A 23778-nucleotide genomic window follows, 5' to 3' on the forward strand; every position below is an offset into this window, starting at 1 on the left:
AAGAAGACCATTTCATTTTATATAATTTATTGTCTTTCTGCTCAAACATCCATTTGGTATACTGAAGAGGCAATATATAGGTCATTTTCCGCTGGTAAAAAATACAGGATGAATAAACAAAGGCACTTGAATCACAAGGTTGATGTCGCATGAAACTCTAAAGCCTTATGCATGCAACGGTGAAACATTTAAAGCAGTCACACACATAGTTCATTATTCTTTCCATACATAATTTGTTTCAAACCAAAATATTTGTTTTCACTTTTACTAAATTATCAATACATTTCATTTTGATCAATCATGGAAAAAAACACATTTTCAAAACTGTAAATTGGTTCATATACCATGTGACAATTGTTTTAAGTTTTATAAAAACTGGGTGTCAAAGAAGTCAAACAGATGTGGAATTGAGCTTGGCACATGCATTTGTGGGCACATTAAATTAAGATAGTGTTAGGATTCACCTAGACAGGTCACACCACTGACTAGGACATGGCTACCTGCCTGGTGTTGCATATGAAAAATGTATATTTACAGAAAAATAACAGTGATGATACAAATACAGTGTGATACAAAAATAATACGACCAACACATCAGTCTTGATATCAGTCTCACATTTTTTTCCCACCTTTCCTTTTGAGGAATGCGATTGAAGAGTTTGAAAGAGGCAAACTTCTCCCAGCAGTAGTGGAGTAGCCTGGTCCTGACCATCCCATAATACTACCATTTCATTTCGTATTTATGGTCTGGCATTTGTTTGCTCTGAAGCGATTGTAGGAAGCAGGAATGCACTCAGTTATGGTTTGAAATTATTGGACACCTCTCACCCAATCGCTGGCAGTTACTCAACAACAACATAGCGCAGACCAATGGCTCTGGCGCAGATGTGTATGTCATTGTCACGAGCGTCCTCCCCCTTTCGCCCCCACGTGGGGGGCGTATTCGATTATTGGCTGTTTTCTGGGGGGGCGTTGCAATCAAAATTCTACTGCTCCAGGCACTCCACAGAGAAGCACGGCCAGACTACAGTAGTGGAGCCAATCCTTTGGCGGAAGTACGTAGGATGGCTCGCGAGGCTAGTAGTGGAGTACTGCTGCCAGAGCTGCTAGCTTGCTGTATTGCTGCTTATATTAATACACACTACATTATTAAAAGGACTGCACACTAAAAAGAAGATAAATATGTGTCGGCATAATGGGCTCCACATATCAGGGGGGAATCCACTCAACACGGTTTGAATTACACCCTGCACTTAAGGTCCACCATCCCTCATCCATGCAAGATTTCACCAAAACACACAACAATAACAGAAAGGACACAGAAAGAAAACATGGTCTGGTCAGAATAAAAATAAAAGATATCTCCCAAGCAACTAGTAGTATTCACTCAACATGTCTGTATCTGGTGAAGAGGTTGTACAACACCCGCAGTGTCGACTTCAGGTCACAATTCACAATATCTGAAAGAGAGAACAGGAAGTCTCCATGAAGCTTTGCCCGTGATTGGCAACGGTCGAATACACATGACCACCAGTGGAGTGGTTGACAAATGGGTGTCTATCCGACATAACCACATTATCTATACATCATGGTTTCCACAGCCTCGCGCGCACACAATTAGCTTGTATTATGGCCTCAGCATGCCTTAATGGTGCCTGGGAGGGCTTGAAGCCTCCATCAAGAGAAACATAACTTGATCTTACGGATTTAGCCAAAGAATGCCATTTGCAGGCAGGGAGTATATGCTGGATTCTCCACCACAGTAGTGTATGCAGAGACGCTTACAGGGGCGGGACAAAGGGGTCAGTTGTCCCAGGCCCAGAGAGAGAGGTGGGCCTCCCAGAATTGGGTCCCCATTGCATTACATATACCAAGAGGGGGGACCCTTCAGGTTACTTTGTCCCAGGCCTGAGCAAAGCAGTCATTGGCCCTGACTGTGTGTGTGTGTGTGTGTGTGTGTGTGTGTGTGTGTGTGTGTGTGTGTGTGTGTGTGTGTGTGTGTGTGTGTGTGTGCGTGTGTGTGTGTGTGTGTGTGTGTAGGTGTGTGTGCGAGTGAATGGACTTTACATTAGTAGCAGTTATGTTAATCCAGCGATGCTTAGTCTGTCCACCACCAATAAATGTGTCACTAGTGGAGGAATCTGAAGACTTGTTTCTGTTCGAGGAGCATCGTTGTATATTATCATGAGTAGTAGTAGTATTATATTGGCTTTGGAGGATATGATGTGATGTTTTTCCTCAAATGATAGTAAAATGTTCACCTTCCTTCACCTTCACAGTCCTGCCCATTTCATGTCATTTCATGCCCTCACAGAATTTGCGGTCTGCTAAAAGACTGCCAGTTCCAGTCAATGGTTGCCATTGAAGTCTATGGACCACTGCACAACCAGGAATCTGGTGAGAGATCCAATGCTAGCATTGTGGCGCCCGTGTAACTGCTAAATAATCAGGCGGATACAGCAGTATGACTGAAATACATAAAAGTATAGTATGTCTGTGTATGTATGCATGTATGTGTGTGTGTGTGTGTGTGTGTGTGTGTGTGTGTGTGTGTGTACAGTATGTGTACACTGTATTACCAAAAGTATTCGCTAACCCATCCAAATGATCAGTATAAGGTGCAAAGCATGTAAAGGTGCAAGTGCAAAGCGTTAAATGCAGTGGTGTAAAGCATGTCGCCACTGGACTAGAGCAGTGGAGATGCGTTCTCTGGAGTGACAAATCATTCTTTTCCACCTGGCAATCTGATGGATGAGTCTGGGTTTGAAGGTTGCCAGGAGAAGGCACATTTCAGACTGTATTGTACCACCGAGTATGAAATTTGGTTGAGGGGGACTTTTTGGGGCTTGGCCCCCTTAGTTCCAGCGAATGGAACTTGGAATACTGAAATTTAGGATACCAACACGTTTTGGACAATTCCATGCTCCCAACCTTGTGGGAACAAAGCAAGGTCCATGATGACAATGAACTTGTGAATGAATTTGACACACTCCTCAATATTGCGGACAGCCTTCCAAAAAGAGTGATGGCAAAAGGTGGACTGACCTCATATTGAACGCTATGGTCAGTGCTGCATGAGTCAAGGCAGGTTAGTGAATACTTTTGGTAATATAGTGTACTGTACGTTGGCGTAGTTGTAGTGTGTGGATTTTTCTTACCCACAGGCCTGGGTTTTGGTAACATTAGTGTATGTACTGTACGTTGGCGTAGTGTGTGGATATTTCTTACCCTCAGGCCTGGGCTTTGGCCTCTCAAGGCCACCGTCTTGCATCAGCTCGAAGGAGAACGACACATTGTGCACCTGCATAAAGCACACACACACAGAACACGTCCAAGGTCAGTGTCAAGAGCTCCACCACCATAGCCTTTAACAAGACACAGCACAGTGCATCACAACCATCACACAAACCCTGTTGGTGTTAATCAGCGCTGAAAGCCATTGCTTTGTGGAAAAGCATGCCTAGCACTTATGTGCAGAGCATGTACACAAAGCAGACCACCACAATACTTTGAATGAATGGTCCGAGTAGTCCGCCATCAAATTAAACTAGACACAGTGGAAGGTACAATGCAAGGCCCTACTGTATGTGCTTTCAACAAAATGATATGCTGTGTGTCTCCAATCGCAGGCATCTTTTCTTGATCAGCTTACATTACATTGACAAAATTATGGAAAAAAAAGTTTTTTAACCTTTCCTGTTTGTAACAACTCTTTGGAGAGAGAGAGAGAGAGAGAGAGAGAGAGAGAGAGAGAGAGAGAGAGAGAGAGAGAGAGAGAGAGAGAGAGAGAGAGAGAGAGAGAGAGAGAGGGGGAGAGAGGGAGTGAGGCATGGAAAAAGGCCTTGGGTCTTTGTATCTTTCTTTCTCTCTTCTTGCATTTCAAGTGCTGTACTGGATCAGAAGACTTTGATATTTATATAATTAAATTACATTATTAAAGAAGTAGTAAAACACAACAATCCAAGTTACTGCCAGTCACAGACAAGGTTCTTCAAGTGTAAGGAGTATATAAATCATGTATTCAAAATGAAGCATTCATTTATTTTCCCAAACATTGATCATACACATCTTAAAATGTTAACCTGTGACAAATTGAATTTCCAGTTCCATTTCCATGTGCACATGCACTTTCCATTTCCTTAATTTCCTTTGGGATAAATGTTCATCTTTTTAATATTTACTACTACAGTACTTCTAACAGTTAAAAATAAACCATGGGTCAGGGGGGAGCAGCAGAACACGCCAGACCTGGCTCAGTTTTGTTTTGTGGTATTTTAAGTATGTTGAAACATCAACAAGAAGTGACATCATGCAGCCGGAAGTGATGGTGCGAGACACAGAGATATTCATCATGTCTCACTGGGCGAGTCGCCTGTGTTGTGTAAACAGCTGCCTCAGCTCCTCTCCCAACACCTCTCCCACACAGAGGAGACTGGGCCTTTTGCCTGTGAGCCCTTCACTGCACAAAAGCTTTTTGCAGTCAACAGAAATGTATATATAGTATATATAGCTCTTTCCCAAAGAAGTAATTTATTTAAAAGATATTTCATATCTCATATTTCAGATATGTTTTTAAACTAAATCAGATTTAAGGTAACGTAAGGGCAATTGGAACTTGATTAAAGCTCTCTGACTTTTCCTTCACAAAACTTAACAGTGACTTGACTGACATTAATGGGGAGGCACAATAAACACAATAATTTTGAAAATGTATTTTCTTCTCATGTAACTGCGACATGGCATAAATAATCCTATGAAGCCTGTATTTACAAGACACTATAGAGCACTACATGTTTTTTTTGTTTTGTTTATAAACGCAGTGTTGTGAGGAGGGGCAAGACTCTGGCAGGCAACCACGTGAGCTAATTTTTTGACTGACAGCGGTTTCCAACAATCAGAGGTTGAGTTTCGCGCAGACAGGGTAAAACAAAATTTGAGAGCCTTATATAGAAAACATTCAGAAGACTAACGACAGTTAAAGTTAGATTAATGTAGAACTGATACTCGGATCAACAACATATTTCTGGACTCAGGCGTCAGGTGGTACAATGACATCTAATGCCCATAAATTAATCAGTGATCGATGATTAATGTACTGCACAGAATATGTTTCTTAGATAATCCACTAAAAAGAAAAAAAAACATAAAATAGTGGCATTAACTGTCGTTGCGCCACCCTGACGTGTGCTACTACTAAAACTGACCTACAGACTTATGACTTGTAGGGATGCAAATTATCGATTAATTCATTAATCATTAGTTGATAGTCTTAACGAGCGACTTTCGATCGGCGGCATTTTCCCCCGAAATCTCAATGTTTCTCGGAAAAAAACTACTGAATCTGAAAATTTTAATTGCAAATTGAGATAAAATACCACATTTAATTCATTCTTTTTCAATTAAATTTCATTCAAGGTGATTTAAATATTCCCACTATTCACACCCCTCTTCACATACACTTTTCACATGCCCATTTCACCTGGATCTTGAATTGTCGATTAATTGCGATTAATGTTTTTAATTGATTAATGCATTGATCGATTAAAGTCGATCGTTTGCATCCCTAATGACTTGCCATGTGCACTTATAAAGCAGGTAATACTGTAATATGAAGAATTCCCTTTGCCGACATGAAACTGAAATATGGCTTAAAACTGCATATAGGCATGCATATTGCATGAATAGTTGAACTTAGTTTTTGAAAATATTGCGTAACTTGTGTATGTAACTTAATTAGTTATGTGAAGTAATGTCCTGTCGCCTCATAGGAAGTGGTAGTGAACTTTGGATAAAAACACATTGTTTTAGCACAACATAGCTGCATCTGAATGCAGCCATCCACCACAATGCCCCCATCCTCAAGATTTCAACATTTTGTCAGAGTCTTGACAGACTGTGTATTCACGCATATGACTTGGGCCCTTCTTATCCTTAATCCTCTGTCCTCACACGCACACACACAAAAGTAGAGAGTGAGTGTATGAGTGGTGTGTGTGTGTGTGTGTGTGTGTGTGTGTGTGTGTGTGTGTGTGTGTGTGTGTGTGTGTGTGTGTGTGTGTGTGTGTGTGTGTGTGTGTAGGAGAAACGGTGAAAAACGGGAGGAAGGGAGAAAGCAGGAAAGGCAGAAAGCGACACTTGTTTTAGTGCACTGACATGTACAGGCCATAATGTGTTGTGTGGAGCACCAGTCACAAAGTAAACAGCAGCCTTTTAAACCCTTAAGCCAGCGCAGTAATCAGCTCAGTCAACACACTGGGATAAGCCAGAGTGAATTTCAGAGATAGTTTTGCTATCTGAGTCTGTGTCCGAGTGTGCATGTGTAGCATCACTCGCTTTCTAGCTGTGTGTGGAGCGAGAGACACAGAGAGAGAGAGAGAGAGAGAGAGAGAGAGAGAGAGAGAGAGAGAGAGAGAGAGAGAGAAACAGAGACAGAGAGAGAGAGAGAGAGAAAGAGAAAGAGAGAGAGTGGGTGGGCAAAAAAAGAGAAAGTGAGAGAATGAATGTGTGTGCATGAGTGTTTGTGTTTGTGTGTGTCCATGTGTATGAGAGTGTGCTAGTGTGTTTATGTGCGATTTATTGTGTCTTCTTGCTGAGTGTGCGTGCCTGCATGAGGATTTTCCGAGAGGACTGTGTGTGTGAGAGTAGTGTGTGCGCGAGAGCCGAGGAGTGTGTGCGAGATTGTGCAGGGCAGATCTCCAGTGAAACATTTGGATCAATCTTAGAGCAGATCACATGAGATGGGGCGGATTAGGGAGAAGTGGAGAGGGTCACTTGTAGCCCACGCCTGCTAGGGACAAGAGGGAAACAGAAGAAAGGAAAGAGAGAAGGAGGTATACAGAGAGAGAGAGAGAGAGAGAGAGAGAGAGAGAGAGAGAGAGAGAGAGAGAGAGAGAGAGAGAGAGAGAAGAGAGAAGAGAGAGAGAGAGAGAAACATAGGAAGCATGCTGGGCATTCTCCAACTGCATATTGTGAAATGAGCCTGTCCCAACTTCTGATATTCAGCCCTCCTGTCATTCTCTCCCTGCTACTCACTAGCCACTCCAAACCCCCACCCCTATTTTTCTGCCAACACAAACCATATCCTTCTCTCTCATTTTTGTTGCCCATCTCTCTCTCTCCATTTATCTCCCTCGCTCACTCTCTCTTTCTCTCTCAATTCAATTCAATAGAGCTTTATTGGCATGAAAAAAAAAATATTTTGTATTGCCAAAGCATTGGCTGAAGAGGTACATTTGTAATAAGTGCATATTAAAATAATAATTATTAAAACGAACAAATGAATGCTTGCAATTGTATTGATAATAATATCAGTCTCTCTCTCTCTCTCTCTCTCTCTCTCTCTCTCTCTCTCTCTCTCTCTCTCTCTATTGGTGCTAATCTCCTAGCCACTTATCGATTTCCTGCGTGGAGGGAGATTACAGATGCCGTGCTGGTGTGTGCCCATCTTGCTTGGCAGGGACGGGTGGAAGGGACCCAGGTGAGCCCCTGTGCCCAGCATCCAGCTGAACAGAGCGAAAAATAACACTCGGGGACGGCCACACACACACTCGCGCGCGCGCACGCACGCACACAAACACCATACCAAGAATGGTGGCACGTGGCAATGAGCATTGATAGTAACTACAATGCTCTCTCCAAAGACCAGCGTTAATTACACCTGACCCTGAAATACAGCTTCTTTTGCTGTATCAGTGAAAGTAAGCTTTAAATGAAGGGAGAGAGATATAGTGCTAATGGTTTCCTCTTACATCAGCATGGCTTTGATTTCAGTTTTTTGGGGGTGTGGGGGAGGGGGGGTGGTTGTTACAATTCCTCTATGCATGCAGAGGTGTATAAGGTAAAAGTAGAAGTACTCTTAAAGTGCATCTACCTTAATCAGGTAGCGTGTAAGACCATGGACTAGTGTTGTAATTACATCAGTAAGAGTGCTTTCACTTCTACTTTATACAGCTCTGTAAGCATGTCTGAAAGCACAGTACATACAGTATGTGACCAGACACAACTACTGGTGCCAAAGGTTTCATTGCTGTTAAATGGTTAAATGACAGTGATATTGTGTAAAAATCTACCTTCTGATCGAAGTTTTCAGGAGTGAGGAAGAAATTGTACAGTGGGACGAAATAGCCTTCAAGAAGCCCCATCAGAAGCACAAGATACACTCCATCTGCAAACTGCAGACATAGAAAAGCAATGTTAACATTAATTACATGAATACATCATCATTATTTATTCACATTTTATTTATTTATTTATTTCCATTGATGGAATATACACAAGATATGAGAATGTGCTTAGAGATGATTTTGATGATTGTCTACTGGACTTACTGAAAACTGAATGAACACAATAAAGTGTGCAGGATTATATGTGTCTAGCCACAAGGCAACCGAATGCAAGAAGGCCTGGGGGCATACTGAGTTAACCATAGATCCTGATAGTTCATATTCTAAACTTTGCAATGATGAATGTGGCCTTTTCAATCTGTTCACTAGATAAGACAGAAAGCAGAGGATTCAGCTCTGAATGTTCCTCTTGCCCATAGAGGTGACATAAAGCTAGCCGTTTTAAAGACAAAATGTATGCCTTTAGACTGGAATGACAACTGCTTCATCAGATGACGACCAAAGGGTTACCTCACCTGTGTCTCCAACTCGGTCACCTCCAGGTTCAGCTTATTCAAGTGCTTGTTAACAAAGGTAATGAGAGTCTGCAAGGAAACAAGTCAAGTCAAGTAGGTTTTATTGTCAATTTCTTTACATGCACTGGTCATACAAAGAATTTGAAATTACATTTCTTGCTTTCCCATACAGACATAGACTAATTAAGGTAAGGACATAGACAGTATAGACATAGACAGTACTTATACATGGACTTAAGACAGTATGGACATAGACAGTGCTCATACAGACATTTAAAGTGCAAGACTGGACAACAGAAGACTTGTAGAGGACATACATTAAGAGGTATTTGTTGTGTTTTTGTGCTTTTCCTAAAAAGAGTCCTTTATAGCGTTCTGACATGGTAATAGTAGCAATAGTAACAAAAGCAATTAAAGCCGCAAGCGGCGATGACGGGCCCTCGCACCTACGTTGCAGGGCCGGGGCATATTGCCAGCGCCCCATCACCATTTTTTGTTTGTCTAAGCCAGATTCACAAAACTTACTTTCAAGCAACATGTATTATATGTATACATGGGTGCGTTTTAAAATGCCAAAAAAGTCAAAATATCTCACTTCCTGTTGGGCGTGGCCATATCGTTGTATGGACTTTATTGTGCGCCTTAGTGAGATACACAACTTAAAAAAACTCCCGAGTCTGTAGCTCAAAGTAGATGTTGGCCCCACCCCTAAACGTGTTTGGGGGTGTGGCCTCAATTTCAGGCAAATACAAAAGTCAGTATTCATTATATGCATACATGTGTGCGTTTGCACGGTTTTAAAACACTCCAAACTGAAATGGTGGCCAACTTCCTGTTTTAAAATGACAAAAAAGTCAAAATATGTCACTTCCTGTTGGGCGTGGCCATATCGTTGCATGGACTTTATTGTGCGCCTTAGTGAGATACACAACTTTAAGAAACTCCCGAGTCTGTAGCTCAAAGTAGAGGTTGGCCCCGCCCCTAAACTTCCTGTTGGGCGTGGCCATATCGTTTTATGGACTTTATTATGCGCCTTAGTGAGATACAAACCTTAAAAAAACTCCCGAGTCTGTAGCTCAAAGTATATGTTGGCCCCGGCCCTAAACGCATTTGGGGGCGTGGCCTCGTACCCACGCTCCATCAGGGGTTAAGATTCTGCGTCTGAGTAGTGGTGGGAATCTCCAATGTGTTTACTAAGTGGCGTAAGTGTCCGACCACCGGAAGAACCCAATTTATATACCCAAATTCATAGAGCCGCCATCTTGTCAAATTACGAGATATCAAAAATTCCTTTGCAATATATTATCGTCAATGCCTTGAGGTCATGTCCACCGAATATGAAGTCCATACGATGTACGGTGTAGGACAAGTACGTTAAAGTCCGAAACAAATGCCAAAAAATTCCAAAAAGTGCCAAAAAAGTCAAAATATCTCACTTCCTGTTGGGCGTGGCCATATCGTTGTATTGGACTTTATTATGCGCCTTAGTGAGATACACATTTTAAAAAAACTCCCGAGTCTCTAGCTCAAAGTATATGTTGGCCCCACCCCTAAACGCGTTTGGGGGCGTGGCGTCGTCCCCGTGTCCCATCAGGGGTTGATATTCGGCGCCTGAGTAGCGGTGGCTATCTCCGATTTGTGTACCAAGTGGCGTAAGTGTCCGAGCACCGGAAGTACCCGAAAAATGGCCCAACGTGGCTAAATACCAAGGGAGAATAATAATAATAATAATAATCCTTAGGAAAACAATAGGGCTTCGCACCGAGAGGGCGAAGGGCCACCGCGTGGCCCTTGCACTTCGGTGCTCGGGCCCTAATAATAAGGCAAGGCAACGCAAGTTTATTTGTATAGCGCATTTCATACACAGGTGCAACTCAATGTGCTTCACAAAATATAAAAATTAATTTAAAATTAAAAAAAATAAAATAAAAATTAAAATGGAAAAAGAAAGGAAACAAGAAAGAAAGAAAGACATTTGGGTCAAAGAAAATTAAAATATTAAGATACAACATATGGTAAAATAGAAAAAAAGAATTAAAACATATAATTTAAAGCTGGTAGGAGAAAGCACCTGAGAAAAGCTTCGTCTTCAGTCTAGATTTAAAGTTATCAATAGTGGGTGCATTTTTTACATCATCTGAAAGCTGGATCCACAGCTTTGAAACATAGAAGCTAAAGTCTGCTTCTCCACACTTTGTTTTGACTTTTGGACAAATTCTTCTCCGTTGACCTTACTTGGCTTTCACTTAGTGACCTGGTTGGTGCATATCGCTGATAAGATTAATAATAAGATTAAGCGCCATGAACTGATGAGATCAAATCATTCGTTCAAATCATACTGCTACTTACTACTACTACTCATACTGCTCTTATTTCTTAGATTATCGTAGTGCTTGGAAGCAATTGTAAGTAATCCCATATTGCCAGCAATGACATAAGTACATGTCGTCCCTGTCAGGTAGAAAACTTGTATCTCCACTTTTCATCTATTTTTACTTATTAATTTAGAAATTACTATTTTCTAAACAAATAGTCATTTCAACATTAAATGTGGTTATTGAATCATTTATCATACATACGCATACATTCAGAGACTGACCAGTAGTACTGACTTATATATTTTTTAAGAATAAAGAGTGAATATAAAATAATAAAAAAAATAGTGGAGATACAAGGCTTCTGCTGGGCAGTGATGATGTACACAACATGTACACAGAATGCAAAAATAGACATCATAATGGGAAAACTATATACAGTACTGTAATTGTGTTCTTTGGCACAGCGCGTTGTTATTATGTATTTGTTTGGAGTACACCTTCCATTAACACCACAAGGTCACTTTACTACCCGTGTGCAATGCGCTGAGTTACTCCAACTCCATACTCATATTTTCTCTCACTGCAAACCCATTCACCAACACATACACTATATATTGCCTAGTGCCATTCTGCCAGGTCCACAGGGACTTAGGTGAAGAAAAAAAATCCACACAAAAGGTGGTATTGAGTTTGACACATACGGTATACACACACATCACTTTACAAGGCCGACAATAACAGAACTCTCTTTGGATTTTTTGTACTACAAAGCAGAGAGCAAGGGTTGGAGGACGCAGAGAGGACACGGAGAGGAAGAGGAAGAGGAAGAGGAGCGTGTTCCCCATACTGTACCGTACCTTCTTGACAACGTTGAGCTTGTCGGGCGCGTGGTCAAACAGCGTGTCAAAGGCATCGCGCTCTGTGGACACAACATACAGAAACGGAGAGAGCGAAAGGGTGAGAAGTGAGAACAGGGATCATCTCCACCCGCAAGAGCTAGAGATCTGCTGCAGTGCTCAACACAACACAACACAACACAACACAACACAACACAACACAACACAACACAACACAACACAGGCTTGCCAAGCATAGCCATAAGATGGCAGCTGGTCGCACACACACACACACACACACACACACACACACACACACACACACACCCATTTGTGCCGCGTTTCGTATTAAAACACGCACGCACGCACGCACGCACGCACGCACGCACGCACGCACGCACGCACGCACGCACGCACGCACGCACGCACACGCACACACACACACACACACACACACACACACACACACACACAGAAATCCATTTGTAGCGCGTTTCGTATTAAAACACACACAAACACACACACACACACACACACACACACACACACACACACACACACAGAAATCCATTTGTAGGGCGTTTCATATTAAAACACACACACACACACACACACACACACACACACACACACACACACACACACACACACACACACACACACACACACACAGACATCCATGTGTAGCGCGTGTCGTATTAACACACACACACACACACACACACACACACACACACACACACACACACACACACACACACACACACACACACACACACACACACACACACACACCACACACACACACACACACACACAACACTGAGTTATCTGCAGATGATTATCGAAACACATACCGTGCCTTCCGGACAGGGCCCTGAAACGAGACAAACAGGCCAATTAGAACATCACAGTTTAAAATGGCTGGATCAGTGGGGGCATAATGAATCGTGGCAACACACACACACACACACACAATGACACGTGCACGCGCACACACAAAGACACACACACACACACACACACACACACACACACACACATGACACATGCACACACACACACACACACACACACACACACACACACACACACACACACACACACACACAATGACACGTGCACACACACAAAGACACACACACACACACACAATGTAACGGAACATGCCTCCGTTGGCAACGGGAGGTGAATCCAGAGAATGCGGCTAGGAAGAATGCTATGGTAACATAACAAGCTGGCTATACAGTTGTTCACCACATCATTATGAGCGCCACACAATACCGAGGTGTGTGTGTGTGTGTGTGTGTGTGTGTTTGTGTGAATGTGTGTGTGAAGTGTGAGCAATAGTGTGACAACAGACAAAAGGTTTGGGGGCTGTGGGGGATGGATGCTGTTGGCATCATGGGTGTATAATCATTGGGGGGGGGGGGGGTTGTTTGGTGGTGGTGTTGGTCCCTGGGGCCGAGCGATCAAACAGCCCTGGCCACTAGAGCTGGACACGGCTAGAGTGGAGCAGAGAGGAGCGGAGCACCCGGGAAGCGAGCCTGCCCCCCCTCCCCCACCACCCGCTCTAATCTCGGGTGCCAGTGGCAAGCCTGGGCACCCGCTCCTGCCTGTGTGATAACGGCCTAAGCAGCCAGCCCAAACCCATCACCGGCACCCAGCCACCCCGGCCGACAACCAGCGCCCATCCCCAGCCCCCATCACCAGCCCATAGCCCTCCACCAACCCCTGCATCCAGCCCCCATCATCAACACCCAGCCACCCCGACCAACAACCAGCTCCTATCCCCATCACCTGCCCCCATCACCCAGCCCTCCACCTCCACTATGATCAGCATCCAGCCCCCATCACCATCACCTACACCCCCAACCAACCAGCCCCAATTCCCATCACCACCCCCATCCCCACCAACCAGCACCAGCACCATCACGCACACCCAGCCACCCCGACCAACACCCAGCAGCCCCCATCACCCCCATCATCATCACCAGCCCCCATCACCATCACCCACACCCAGCCACCTCGACCACCATCACCCGGCACCCCGACCAACATCCAGCCCCATACCCAGCCCCCATCACCATCACCAGTCTGCAGCCCTGCACCACCACTATAACTCCAACTTCACCTGCATCCAGCCCCCATGATCAACATCCAGCCATCCCTACCAACACACCCAGCCAGCCCGACCAACAACCAGCCCCCATCCCGACCATCCAGGCCCATCACCAGCCTGGAGCCCCTCCACCTCCACTATAACCCCACCTCCTCCAGCAGCTGTCACCAGCCACCACACCACTCTACCAGCAGTCCTGCACCCCACTTGCCTTGCCACCAGCTGATGGTCCTCTTTCTTACATTTCAATATTGCAAAAATATTACATTACACTTAGCTCACACTTTCACTTATTCAAAGCGACTTTCAGTTATTATTTTTCAGGGTATTGGTTACAGTCCCTGGAGCAATGTGGGGTTAGGTACCTTGCTCAAGGGCACTTTAGCCATGGATGGAGGTGTAGGGAGAGATCAGGTGGGATTCGAACCTGCAACCCCTAGATTGAAAGACCAACTCTCTAAACACTAGGCCATGGCTGCCCCAGCCGCGGCAGCTCATTTTTAATCTCAGCAGATGCATAATGACATCATCAACGATTTGACTTAAGCTGAAGACGAGGTCTGACACACTGAAAAGGACAACCAACCCGCTTTTGTCACTTGTATGTTTCATAAGAGGATTCGAGATCAAATAATACTTTGACCAGCTGCTGTCCTCCGTTATTGCCTCTCACAGAGACAGCGCTGCCCCTCTGCCCAGTGACAACCAGTCCTAATATGGCAAACCATTTAGCTTCCCGCTAGCAGCCTCCACGGCTAAATGGCCTGCAAAAGCCTCTTGGGTTTCAGCACAATAAGCCAACAGCACAGCTGCCGTGTTTTCACGCACACAAGATGTGTTATTCAAAACCAAAGCTATTAAGGCTAATACTACAGAATCAATTACGTACGGTCTACCTTATTCTGAACCATTAGTGTTTTAGGAGAAGAAAACAAGAGGTGAACAAGGAGAAATAAATTGTATTGATTAGGCAAAGTAAGGGAGTTAGCCTTCTTGGCTGTGGTACTTTCCCACACTGAAGTGTAAAAAAATCCTACACATTATCCATCCACCAACAAACGTTTCGGACCCATAAACTGTCCATTCCACCTACAAACTTTAATACAATATTTTGGATCGAAACGTTGCATTAAAAGCTTGTTGGTGGAATGGACAGTGTGCTGGATTTTTTTTTACACTTGAATGACAACCCAACTGGTGATACTGGTGATCCTACGCACCTGTCCAACTACAGAGGTGTGCAAAAGTGTGATTTTGAACAGATTCCCACACTGGAAACTCCAATGGATAATGTGTTTTTAGAACACACAACATTTTAACCCACCAGGGTCTTCTTGACTTCTTGACTATTTAAGGTTTTGTCCTGCAACTGGCCTCAGCTAGGTGGGATGTGCATACATCTACTTTGTTAATAACACTATGATACTTTCTCCTCCTTTCAAATGAGCATGGGTCCACACAATACTTGACACCTTAATTTCCTCCTGGGATCAATAAATTATACTCTACAGTACTCTACACTACAATGGCTTAACCTCTGGTCTACAACAAACCTACGACAAAAATCTACCACACTCACTGGTAGGATGAAAGAATGTATAGATGAATGTATATTGCCACACGGTCCATACTATACAGTAGAAAATGAGTCACCTTTCCACTCACAAAATCCCAAATCCAAGCACACACATACATTCCATTCAAGCATTCAACCATCTGCCAGCCACATACCAAAGAATAAAAAAGAGTCCTCACTCTTTACCACCCTGAAACATAATGCACTTTGAACACTAATGTACAGAAATGTGTCCTTGTGAGAAGACATACTCAGTATTTCCAGTGATCTCCTCTTGAACTTGACGAGACTGAAGAATACCCTCACGTTTCTAGGAAAGAGACAACCATCACAGTTTCCTTTCAGTGAAACCATTCAATATCAATGTACAGTATGTCTTTGGTTGTCCACACAACATATATATGGTAACAAAAATACATCAGATAACACAAATAGAAACACTCCATTACCACACTTAAAGAATATTGCATGTACCGGTATGCTAGATGCTAAATTGTTTTTGGTGGGGATATTATCAGACACAATATAGACTTTACTTACCTGGACGATGACAACTTGAATGGAGACGTGGTCAGGCAGCCGTATGGGAGCTCTGAAGTGCTGGGAAAGAGCCACCAGGAGATGAAGAATGGCTACAATGCTCTTAGCATGAACAGCTACAACAGGAAAAAACAGAGGGAAAAAACACAATGAAAAGAACTTGTGAGAAATATGACTACATAATAATAATAATAATACACATATAATAATAGACATGTAATAATATAATGAATACCAATCCAATTTCATCACATCACATCACTCAATTCCTTACTGAAAGTACCGCTTTATGTATAAGAACAATTAGTGCAAAACAACTTCTGAGGTACATTGATGTGAATTAAAATCCACATTCATGGAATTAATGTCCTCGAAATATCGTGTAAATGTAGTCATAATACAGCGAAAAAATACTATACAAAATATTGCACATTATCCCCCTGAGGGAACGGTGGTCTACACTGTTTAGACCATCTTTAACCGTGTATTTGTTTAGAGAGAAGCTTCAGAAACGTACAATCGACGTTCCACTTAATGCGTCTGGTGGACACCTTCAAAGCATCATTGATCCTCTCCAGCACTGTCTGCAGCTTCTGTTTCTGAGCAATCTCCGACTGGGTGACCTCCGCCACGTTCAGCTTTTCCCCTTCCAGTTTTTCTGAGGTGGTAGCAAATAAAAAAAGGAGGGATTCACAGATTAATCATCTTTTTTTCTCTGAGTGTAACACCAGGTAATCGTGCAGGATGGACAAAAGGTGGGGGACGGGACTCACTCACCAAAGAGCTTCTGAAGAACTTGCCCGTCGTACAGGTCCTCAGCCAAGTCCTTGACAATAATCCTCTCCCCGACCAGCACATCATTAATCCAATCAATGAGCACCTGCAACACGTCAAGAAATCAATGCTGCACAGAGCCTAAACACACACCGAGCATGCAGGAACAAAGAGGAACCGCTTCCTTAAATAGCCACTAATGATCATATTGGGTATTTCTCAAAGTGTAGTAACCTAGCCTATCCATTAACTAGTCCTAAGTGTAATTAACGGATACACCTTGGAAAAATTGGCGTTACTCATCCTAGCAATGATAGGACACTTCATTTTGAAAAATACCTGTTGTCTTGTTGTCACTCCTGCTTCTAGTTCCTATCATGTGATGATGATCATATCATGCAATGCGATGCGATTCACTCATACCTTCATCAACTCTTGGAGCTTGCGGTCGTTCTTGGAGTTGGGGTCCACCATGGTGCGGACCTCATTCTCCTCTGAGGGAAAAAGGAGTCGCAATTGTCAAAAAGAGAAAAACACGCACATCCGTCTCAAACAGATTGGGTGCAGGAATAGCAAAATCACATGAAAACTGAAAGTAAAGTCCGCGACACCAAGCTCCCTTTCTCTTATTTTAATGTGACGTTTCGGGCAGCATGCCCTTCATCAGATGAAGAGCTGGGGAGCTTGGTGTTGCGCACTTTACTTCAGTTTTCATGAAGAAGGAGGCACAGACATGGGCAGACAGTCTCGACTCAGGTCTGATAGATACTGAAACATCAGAGTCATTTCACGTGAAATCAGACACTTTGGAACCCGACCGACACAGATTTCAATCATACTTGGTGTGCCTGTTTAGTAGCAAGGTAGCACCCCAGAACTGCATTTGTGTGAATCTGACACCAATATTAAGGGAGAAACAGACTAGGAAAGGTTTACATATGAGGGTAGGACACTATACATTCAGCATTGATTATATCAGTCAGTGTAAGTCACAAAAAGATGTCTGTGGTGTTATTTGAAAGCTCTTTTCTGGATCTACAAATTACACAAACAGCATGGAATACAACAACCCTCAGAATATGAATCATGATAAATTGAAAAATAAAAAATTGAATATAAAAAAACCTTATATTTTAAAATGGCCAGTTCCTTGTCTGCAATGTCGTCCTGTAGTCTGCAATGTCATGAACAACACCTGAAATGCTGGTGTTTGGTTCTTTATTCATTTCAGAGATAATGGGACTCAAAAATATGGCATCATACAGATCACCTAGCAATAATATGGTAATACCACAGTAATATCACATGACAGCATGCCTATAGGAATATGTGAAGGATGGAGATGGCCCATGAGGATGCAGGAAGTTCAGTTTCACCTCTCCTGTGCTTGGCATACATTCCTCAACACAGGCTAGCCACTAGTTGACATCATATACATATACTTGAACATATAAAAAAATCCTTTTCTGAGCTCATTCTTTCGACCCAGCCTTCTCTTAATGCAGAAAATGGTCTTAGCTTCCACTGTGTCCATTGACAATGGGCAGAAACTGCGTAGTTTTTGAGTACCTGGAATAGGGATTCACGAGGGTGCAGGGCTCACCGGGAAAATGCCTGTTATGCCAGATGGCCAGTCCAGTCCTGTCCCTGACACTAGTCTATTACTACTTTACTACAACTCATTTCAACCTTTATGTCCCAATATCTCCAAAATGAATAAAGAACCAAACACCCCATTTTCAGGTATTGCCATACAGTCAATCAGAACAGGTGCTGTCAATACAGGGTTCCATCTCAACTGTCACTTTCTCTCAACATTCTATTCTTAACGAGCAGCTGCACTACCATTCTAGAAATCTATTGTTCAGCTCTTCAATGCTGGAATGCCCATGATAGCCAGCTGCTTGGCTCAATGGTAAAGGTGCTGGATATGGAGGTTGTGAGTTCGAATCCCACTTGGACCCATGTTGATTTTCAAAATTATGTCATATGCAGTGTTCCTTAGCCAACTTAAAACACAGCAAGGCACAGGCACAGCAAGTATGATTGAATTCTGTGTCGGTCAGGTCCCAAAGTGTCTGATTTCATGTGAAATGTCCCATCAGTATCTATCTACACATTAAATCATGGGTGGGGAACAGTATGTCTCCAGGGCTGTTTATGGCCCTGGGGGCCATCTTATCCGATCCACGATATAATAACAATGTTATGCAGTTTCACATAAAATATGACATGCTTTGTAAAGAATTTTTGGTAACACTTTATTTTAGGGATACATCTATTAGCACTAATAGATACAATGCCCCTGTATAAGTAACTTGTAAGGCATGTACAAAGCAAAATCAAAGATTTGTTAGGCATGTATTCGCAAATGTCTTGTTCATGCACAATAAGGGATTTATTACCAATTTAACCTTAGTAAGGACCTAGTAGGCCTTAGCATTTGCTTAGTACATGCCTTAGAAGTTACTTATACAGGCATTAACATTGTATGCATTAGTGCTATTGGATGTATCTCTAAAATAAAGTGTTACTGATTTTTTTAAAATTACATTTGCAATACAATTCAGTTAAAGCGGGGTGTCTGTTGTAAAGATGTCTACCTTCAACATAAGCCTAATGTGCAGGGGGAAATCCTGGTTTATGTTCATAGTATGGCCCTTGGAGGACTTTATACAATTTGAAGTGACCCTCAAATGAGAACGGTTCCCCACCCTTGCACTAAATTAATGGTGTGTTTATAAACAGTTCAATCCGTTCAATCAAGTCATACTGCATTCAGACATTTAGCCATTATGGTGAATGTGAATCTACAATACTGTAACAGGGACAGAGCAATACAGCAGTACTCGTTAAGTGCACACCACACCACACCACACCTACCCAGTAAGGTGTCCTCGGGATGCACCTCGTAGGGGGTGGGGCTCAGGGGAAGGTTGATGGCATTCATCCCCTCCTCCTGGAGCTCAGACACTGAAATAGACCAGAGAAGAGGAGGTCAATAACCATTGAAAGGGGAAGACACAAAACATAACCAGGGGAAAACACACAATAGTTTATGTATGGCAGCACAGAAACAGACTATTTTGGTAACACTTTAGAATAACTACCAAAAAGCCTTATAAACACTTTATTAACATTTCATAATAGTTATCACTTAACAAAGCACTTACAAATGTTTGTAAATGAGTAAGAAATAAACTAGGACTGCACAGTGGAGTGGGAATCAACTTCCACTGTGTGAATTGTATGTGGTTCCATGCCTTTTGGTCTTTGAAGGAGAAACTTCCAGGACCAATGCGACTGCGCTCTGCCCGCCGTGTTAACTTAGTATTTCTTGCCCATTTATAAACTTTTGTAAACATTTTGTTCATAATTAGTTCATTATATGTAAAGTGTTTATAAAGCTGTGTATAGGTAGTTATTCTAAAGTGTTACAACTACTTTCCATATAGTTATTAGTACTTCTATTCTTTACCGTCACTGCAGGTGCACACCTTAAGGCACGAATAGACCAAGCACGGCATGAGCAATTCTAGCGACAGAAATAATTGACTTAGAATTGAGTCGCGCAAACAAAAGCGATTGGGACGACTAGAGGCGATTTGTGCGACTTGAGCAACAGTCTGTAGTTAGCTTGAGCCATAGAGCTATTATCCTTTTATTAATTACTATATTATATTATTACATCATTATTATTATTATTATTAATAATATTATTTTTATCAGTTTACCCCCTTTCAGCATCACACCGTATTTGAAATACTCTTAGTTTAGGATTAACAATGGTAGCATTTGTTCAAAATGGGCATCTATGCGTTGTTTTTTTTAATTACTTTAGAGAGTACCAAGTAGAGAGTAGGTTTATTTCAGTGGTTCTCAACCTTTTTTGAAGAAACGTCCCCTGGACCTCATTCTAAGCCTCCAAATGCCCCCTTGACCTCATCACAAGCCTACCAACGCCCCCTTACTACTAAAAATGTAAATGGACTAATGCCCCTAATGACAATTAAGCACCACCATATGTGAGGATTGTTTTTGAAACATATTGATGGTATTACTGAAATGGAACAAACTGAGGTTGTGTTGTTTCCTCCTAAACTGTTTCCTCAGTTTAACCTTCAGGATCGTTACATTTTCACACACATACACACATGGCAGTGGGTGTTGTAATGCACTAACTCCAGGAGACTGATGAGGTCTACACATGTATTGCCTGCCAGTGTACAAGCAGAGAGAGAGAGAGAGAGAGAGAGAGAGAGAGAGAGACAGAGAGAGAGAGAGAGAGAGAGAGAGAGACAGAGAGAGAGACAGAGAGAGAGAGAGAGAGAGAGAGAGAGAGAGAGAGAGAGAGAGAGAGAGACAGAGAGACAGAGAGAGACAAAGAGAGAGAGAGAGAGAGAGAGAGAGAGACAGAGGCAGAGACACAGAGAGAGGCAGAGACAAAGAGAGAGAGAGAGAGAGAGAGACAGACAGACAGACAGACAGACAGACAGACAGAAAGAGAGCGAGAGCACGAGAGAGAGCGACAGAGAGAGAGGTAGAAAGAGAAAGAGAGGTAGAGAACGAGAGAGAGAGAGAGAGAGAGAGAGAGAGAGAGAGAGAGAGAGAGAGAGAGAGAGAGAGAGAGAGAGAATACAAAAGCCTCTTGCTAAGCTCCAGCACGCATCAGCCCAGCATGCACCTCTATGTCACTATGGCGACACCTCCAGGGATACCAACATCCTGTTCAGGCTTCCAAGGGTGAATGACATCCTCTTAATCAACACCATCTCAACTTTTTCTCTCTCTCACACACACACACACACGTTCTGTAGCTCATAACTGATGTCATTCCTCAGATCCTTTATGGTGAGAATAATCCTCCGCCCGGCTTGACAGGCAGGCACCTTCAGCTGCGTCTAAGCTCCGCTCCTCACCCCAACTGTCATCACACTCCTAAGAACGGAGGACCGGTGGGAATACATGTTCAAGAGAGACGCGACTGTGTCAAGACTTGCTGCTCTCCTCGTTACTGTAGAATGCATCGCACACAGAGAGGCTCGGTAATCAGCGGTGTAAGGAGGTGTTAATTTAGATATACTGTAAAATCCTACCTGGGCAGAAGGCACCACATCCCATCTCCCATCTCCTTCTCTCTCTCCCTCTCTCCTTCCTATGTGCTCTTCTTCGTCTCTTCTCTATGTGAGGCAAATACGTACGAGCATCTCCCTCACTTCCTTTCCAGTGGGCACACCCTGTTGTTATTCTCTTCCTCTCCCTCTCTCCCCTTCTTCTGCTTCAACCTTCATTTCTCTCCTCATCTGTCATGTGCTGTCTCTTTATCTGTACGCGGGCCCAATCAGCGGGCCTGCATTGGCCCAGGCCTCCTCTCCTCTCCTCTCCCGTCGTCTGCCTTCCCTTCCTGTCCCTGCTCATAAATGACACTGAGTGATAAATCAAAAACATCCCACTGACTAGACTCTCCCTGGACAAGGAGGACAGCTCCATATAATCACGGCATGGCCAAAGCACTCTCACTCTCTTTCTCGCTCACACAGTGAGAGAGAGAGAGCGAGAGAGAGAGAGAGAGAGAGAGAGAGAGAGAGAGAGAGAGAGAGAGAGAGAGAGAGAGAGAGAGAGAGAGAGAGAGAGAGAGAGAGAGAGAGAGAGAGAGAGAGAGAATGTGCATAGGACATGTTCAGCTGACTATTTGATGCCACTTAGCTGCGCGAGCAGCACGCAAAGCAATCGCGAGACAAGTGCACTCTGGGAACGGCAGGCCTCGGGGGAGCACTCGGGCTAAATGGACAGCAAAGAGCTTAATTCATTTAATGTTGGACACAGAGGGGGGAAACAATGGACTGAGCCGTTTGCTTCCGCAATAAATTCACTCCTAACCCTCCCGTTAAGACAGACGCGCAGGCAGGCACTATTCCTGCAAGGACGAATTAAGTAACATTGGTTGTTGTTGGCAGCCAGGGATGAGGAAAACAGACCGAGGTGAGGCGCAGCTGCCGCTGTCATAGGGTGAGTTTGCTCTTGCCCAATTCCTGAGTAATGACTTCTGAAGGCGAAGACTGTACGCAGAGCCTACCTTAGATGGTTATAGAAAATAGGCCACTGACACGTTCTGCCTGGAATCAAACAGGAACTGGAGTGTTTAAAGTCACTGGTTTTTAAAGTCAAATCAACATTGCGAAGAGTCACACCCTGACATCTGGATTGGATAGCTTTTAAAAAAATGTCGACATTAGATGGAATGTAGTGTAAAACAACGCCCCAGGGGATGATTTTAAGGCTGCAAAAACTTTGACCATTGAGTAGATGAGTTATTTTATTTTCAAACATATTTTGTTACATTGACCCCAAACACGTCCCAAACTAAAAGTGTGAACGTTTAACAAGTGGTTGTAGGCTAATGTTGCCCTTTTAATTACGTGCGTAAAGCTCAGTATACGCAATCTAATCGCGTTCATTGTGAAGTCAAAAGTGCAAAGATTCATCGGTGGTACAGTCGATAATAGCAAGACAAATGTGTTTTAATGGTCAAACAAATATGAGTACCTTCCTTTGCTTTTTTTCTTCTTGCCAAAGTTCCTCCAAGTTTTCCCAAAAACGAGTCATCTTTCTTTCTTGACGATGGTGATTTGGGTGTCGTCGGTGACTTTGGCGAGGAGGGAGATTTTTGGGGAGAAGACGCCATGGAACTTATACTTAAAAATACTTCGCCACCAGGCAAAAAAAGTGTTATTCCACAACTAATGTTCGCCAATCTGATTTTTTCCCATGAAACGGAAGCGGAATTCCAGCTATTTGCCCAGCCTTCGACAACGAGATTCCCGTGCGTTTTCGCGTTCCTTGAATACAAATCCCTCCCTCTTTAGGGAAAGTGGGCACTCGGTCGGGAGGGAGAATACACACGGAACAACCGTAACTCGGGCCATTCGTGAAGTCTTTACGAGAAAAACAGAAAAAAAATCACAATCAAAGTG

At 43.2% G+C, this 23778-nt stretch overlaps 1 protein-coding gene across 1 annotated transcript; it reads right to left on the reverse strand.

Annotated features, from left to right (window-relative positions):
* On the reverse strand, positions 1 to 23661 carry parvaa (parvin, alpha a). The gene is made up of 13 exons (XM_063196795.1): positions 23351 to 23661; positions 19688 to 19777; positions 17228 to 17298; positions 16808 to 16910; positions 16548 to 16688; positions 16031 to 16146; positions 15742 to 15800; positions 12650 to 12669; positions 11814 to 11875; positions 8639 to 8707; positions 8070 to 8171; positions 3229 to 3301; positions 1 to 1460 (listed from the first exon to the last, which is right to left on the reverse strand). Exons 1-13 carry the CDS (start codon positions 23487 to 23489, stop codon positions 1384 to 1386), a joined length of 1122 nt encoding a protein of 373 aa, XP_063052865.1. The 5' UTR covers positions 23490 to 23661; the 3' UTR covers positions 1 to 1383.
* Positions 23662 to 23778: the final 117 nt, after the last annotated feature.

Source organism: Engraulis encrasicolus, chromosome 4 (genome assembly GCF_034702125.1).
Source record: "Engraulis encrasicolus isolate BLACKSEA-1 chromosome 4, IST_EnEncr_1.0, whole genome shotgun sequence".
NCBI classification, from domain to species: domain Eukaryota; kingdom Metazoa; phylum Chordata; class Actinopteri; order Clupeiformes; family Engraulidae; genus Engraulis; species Engraulis encrasicolus.

Excerpts from the sequence above, each read along its gene's own strand:
- parvaa (XM_063196795.1), bottom strand. The coding sequence starts at position 23,489 with ATGGCGTCTTCTCCCCAAAAATCTCCCTCCTCGCCAAAGTCACCGACG. Across the intron at positions 16,911-17,227 it reads AGCTCCAAGAGTTGATGAAG|GTGCTCATTGATTGGATTAA; the intron begins GTATGAGTGAAT and ends GACGTGTTGCAG. Across the intron at positions 8,172-8,638 it reads TGACCGAGTTGGAGACACAG|TTTGCAGATGGAGTGTATCT; the intron begins GTGAGGTAACCC and ends CTATGTCTGCAG.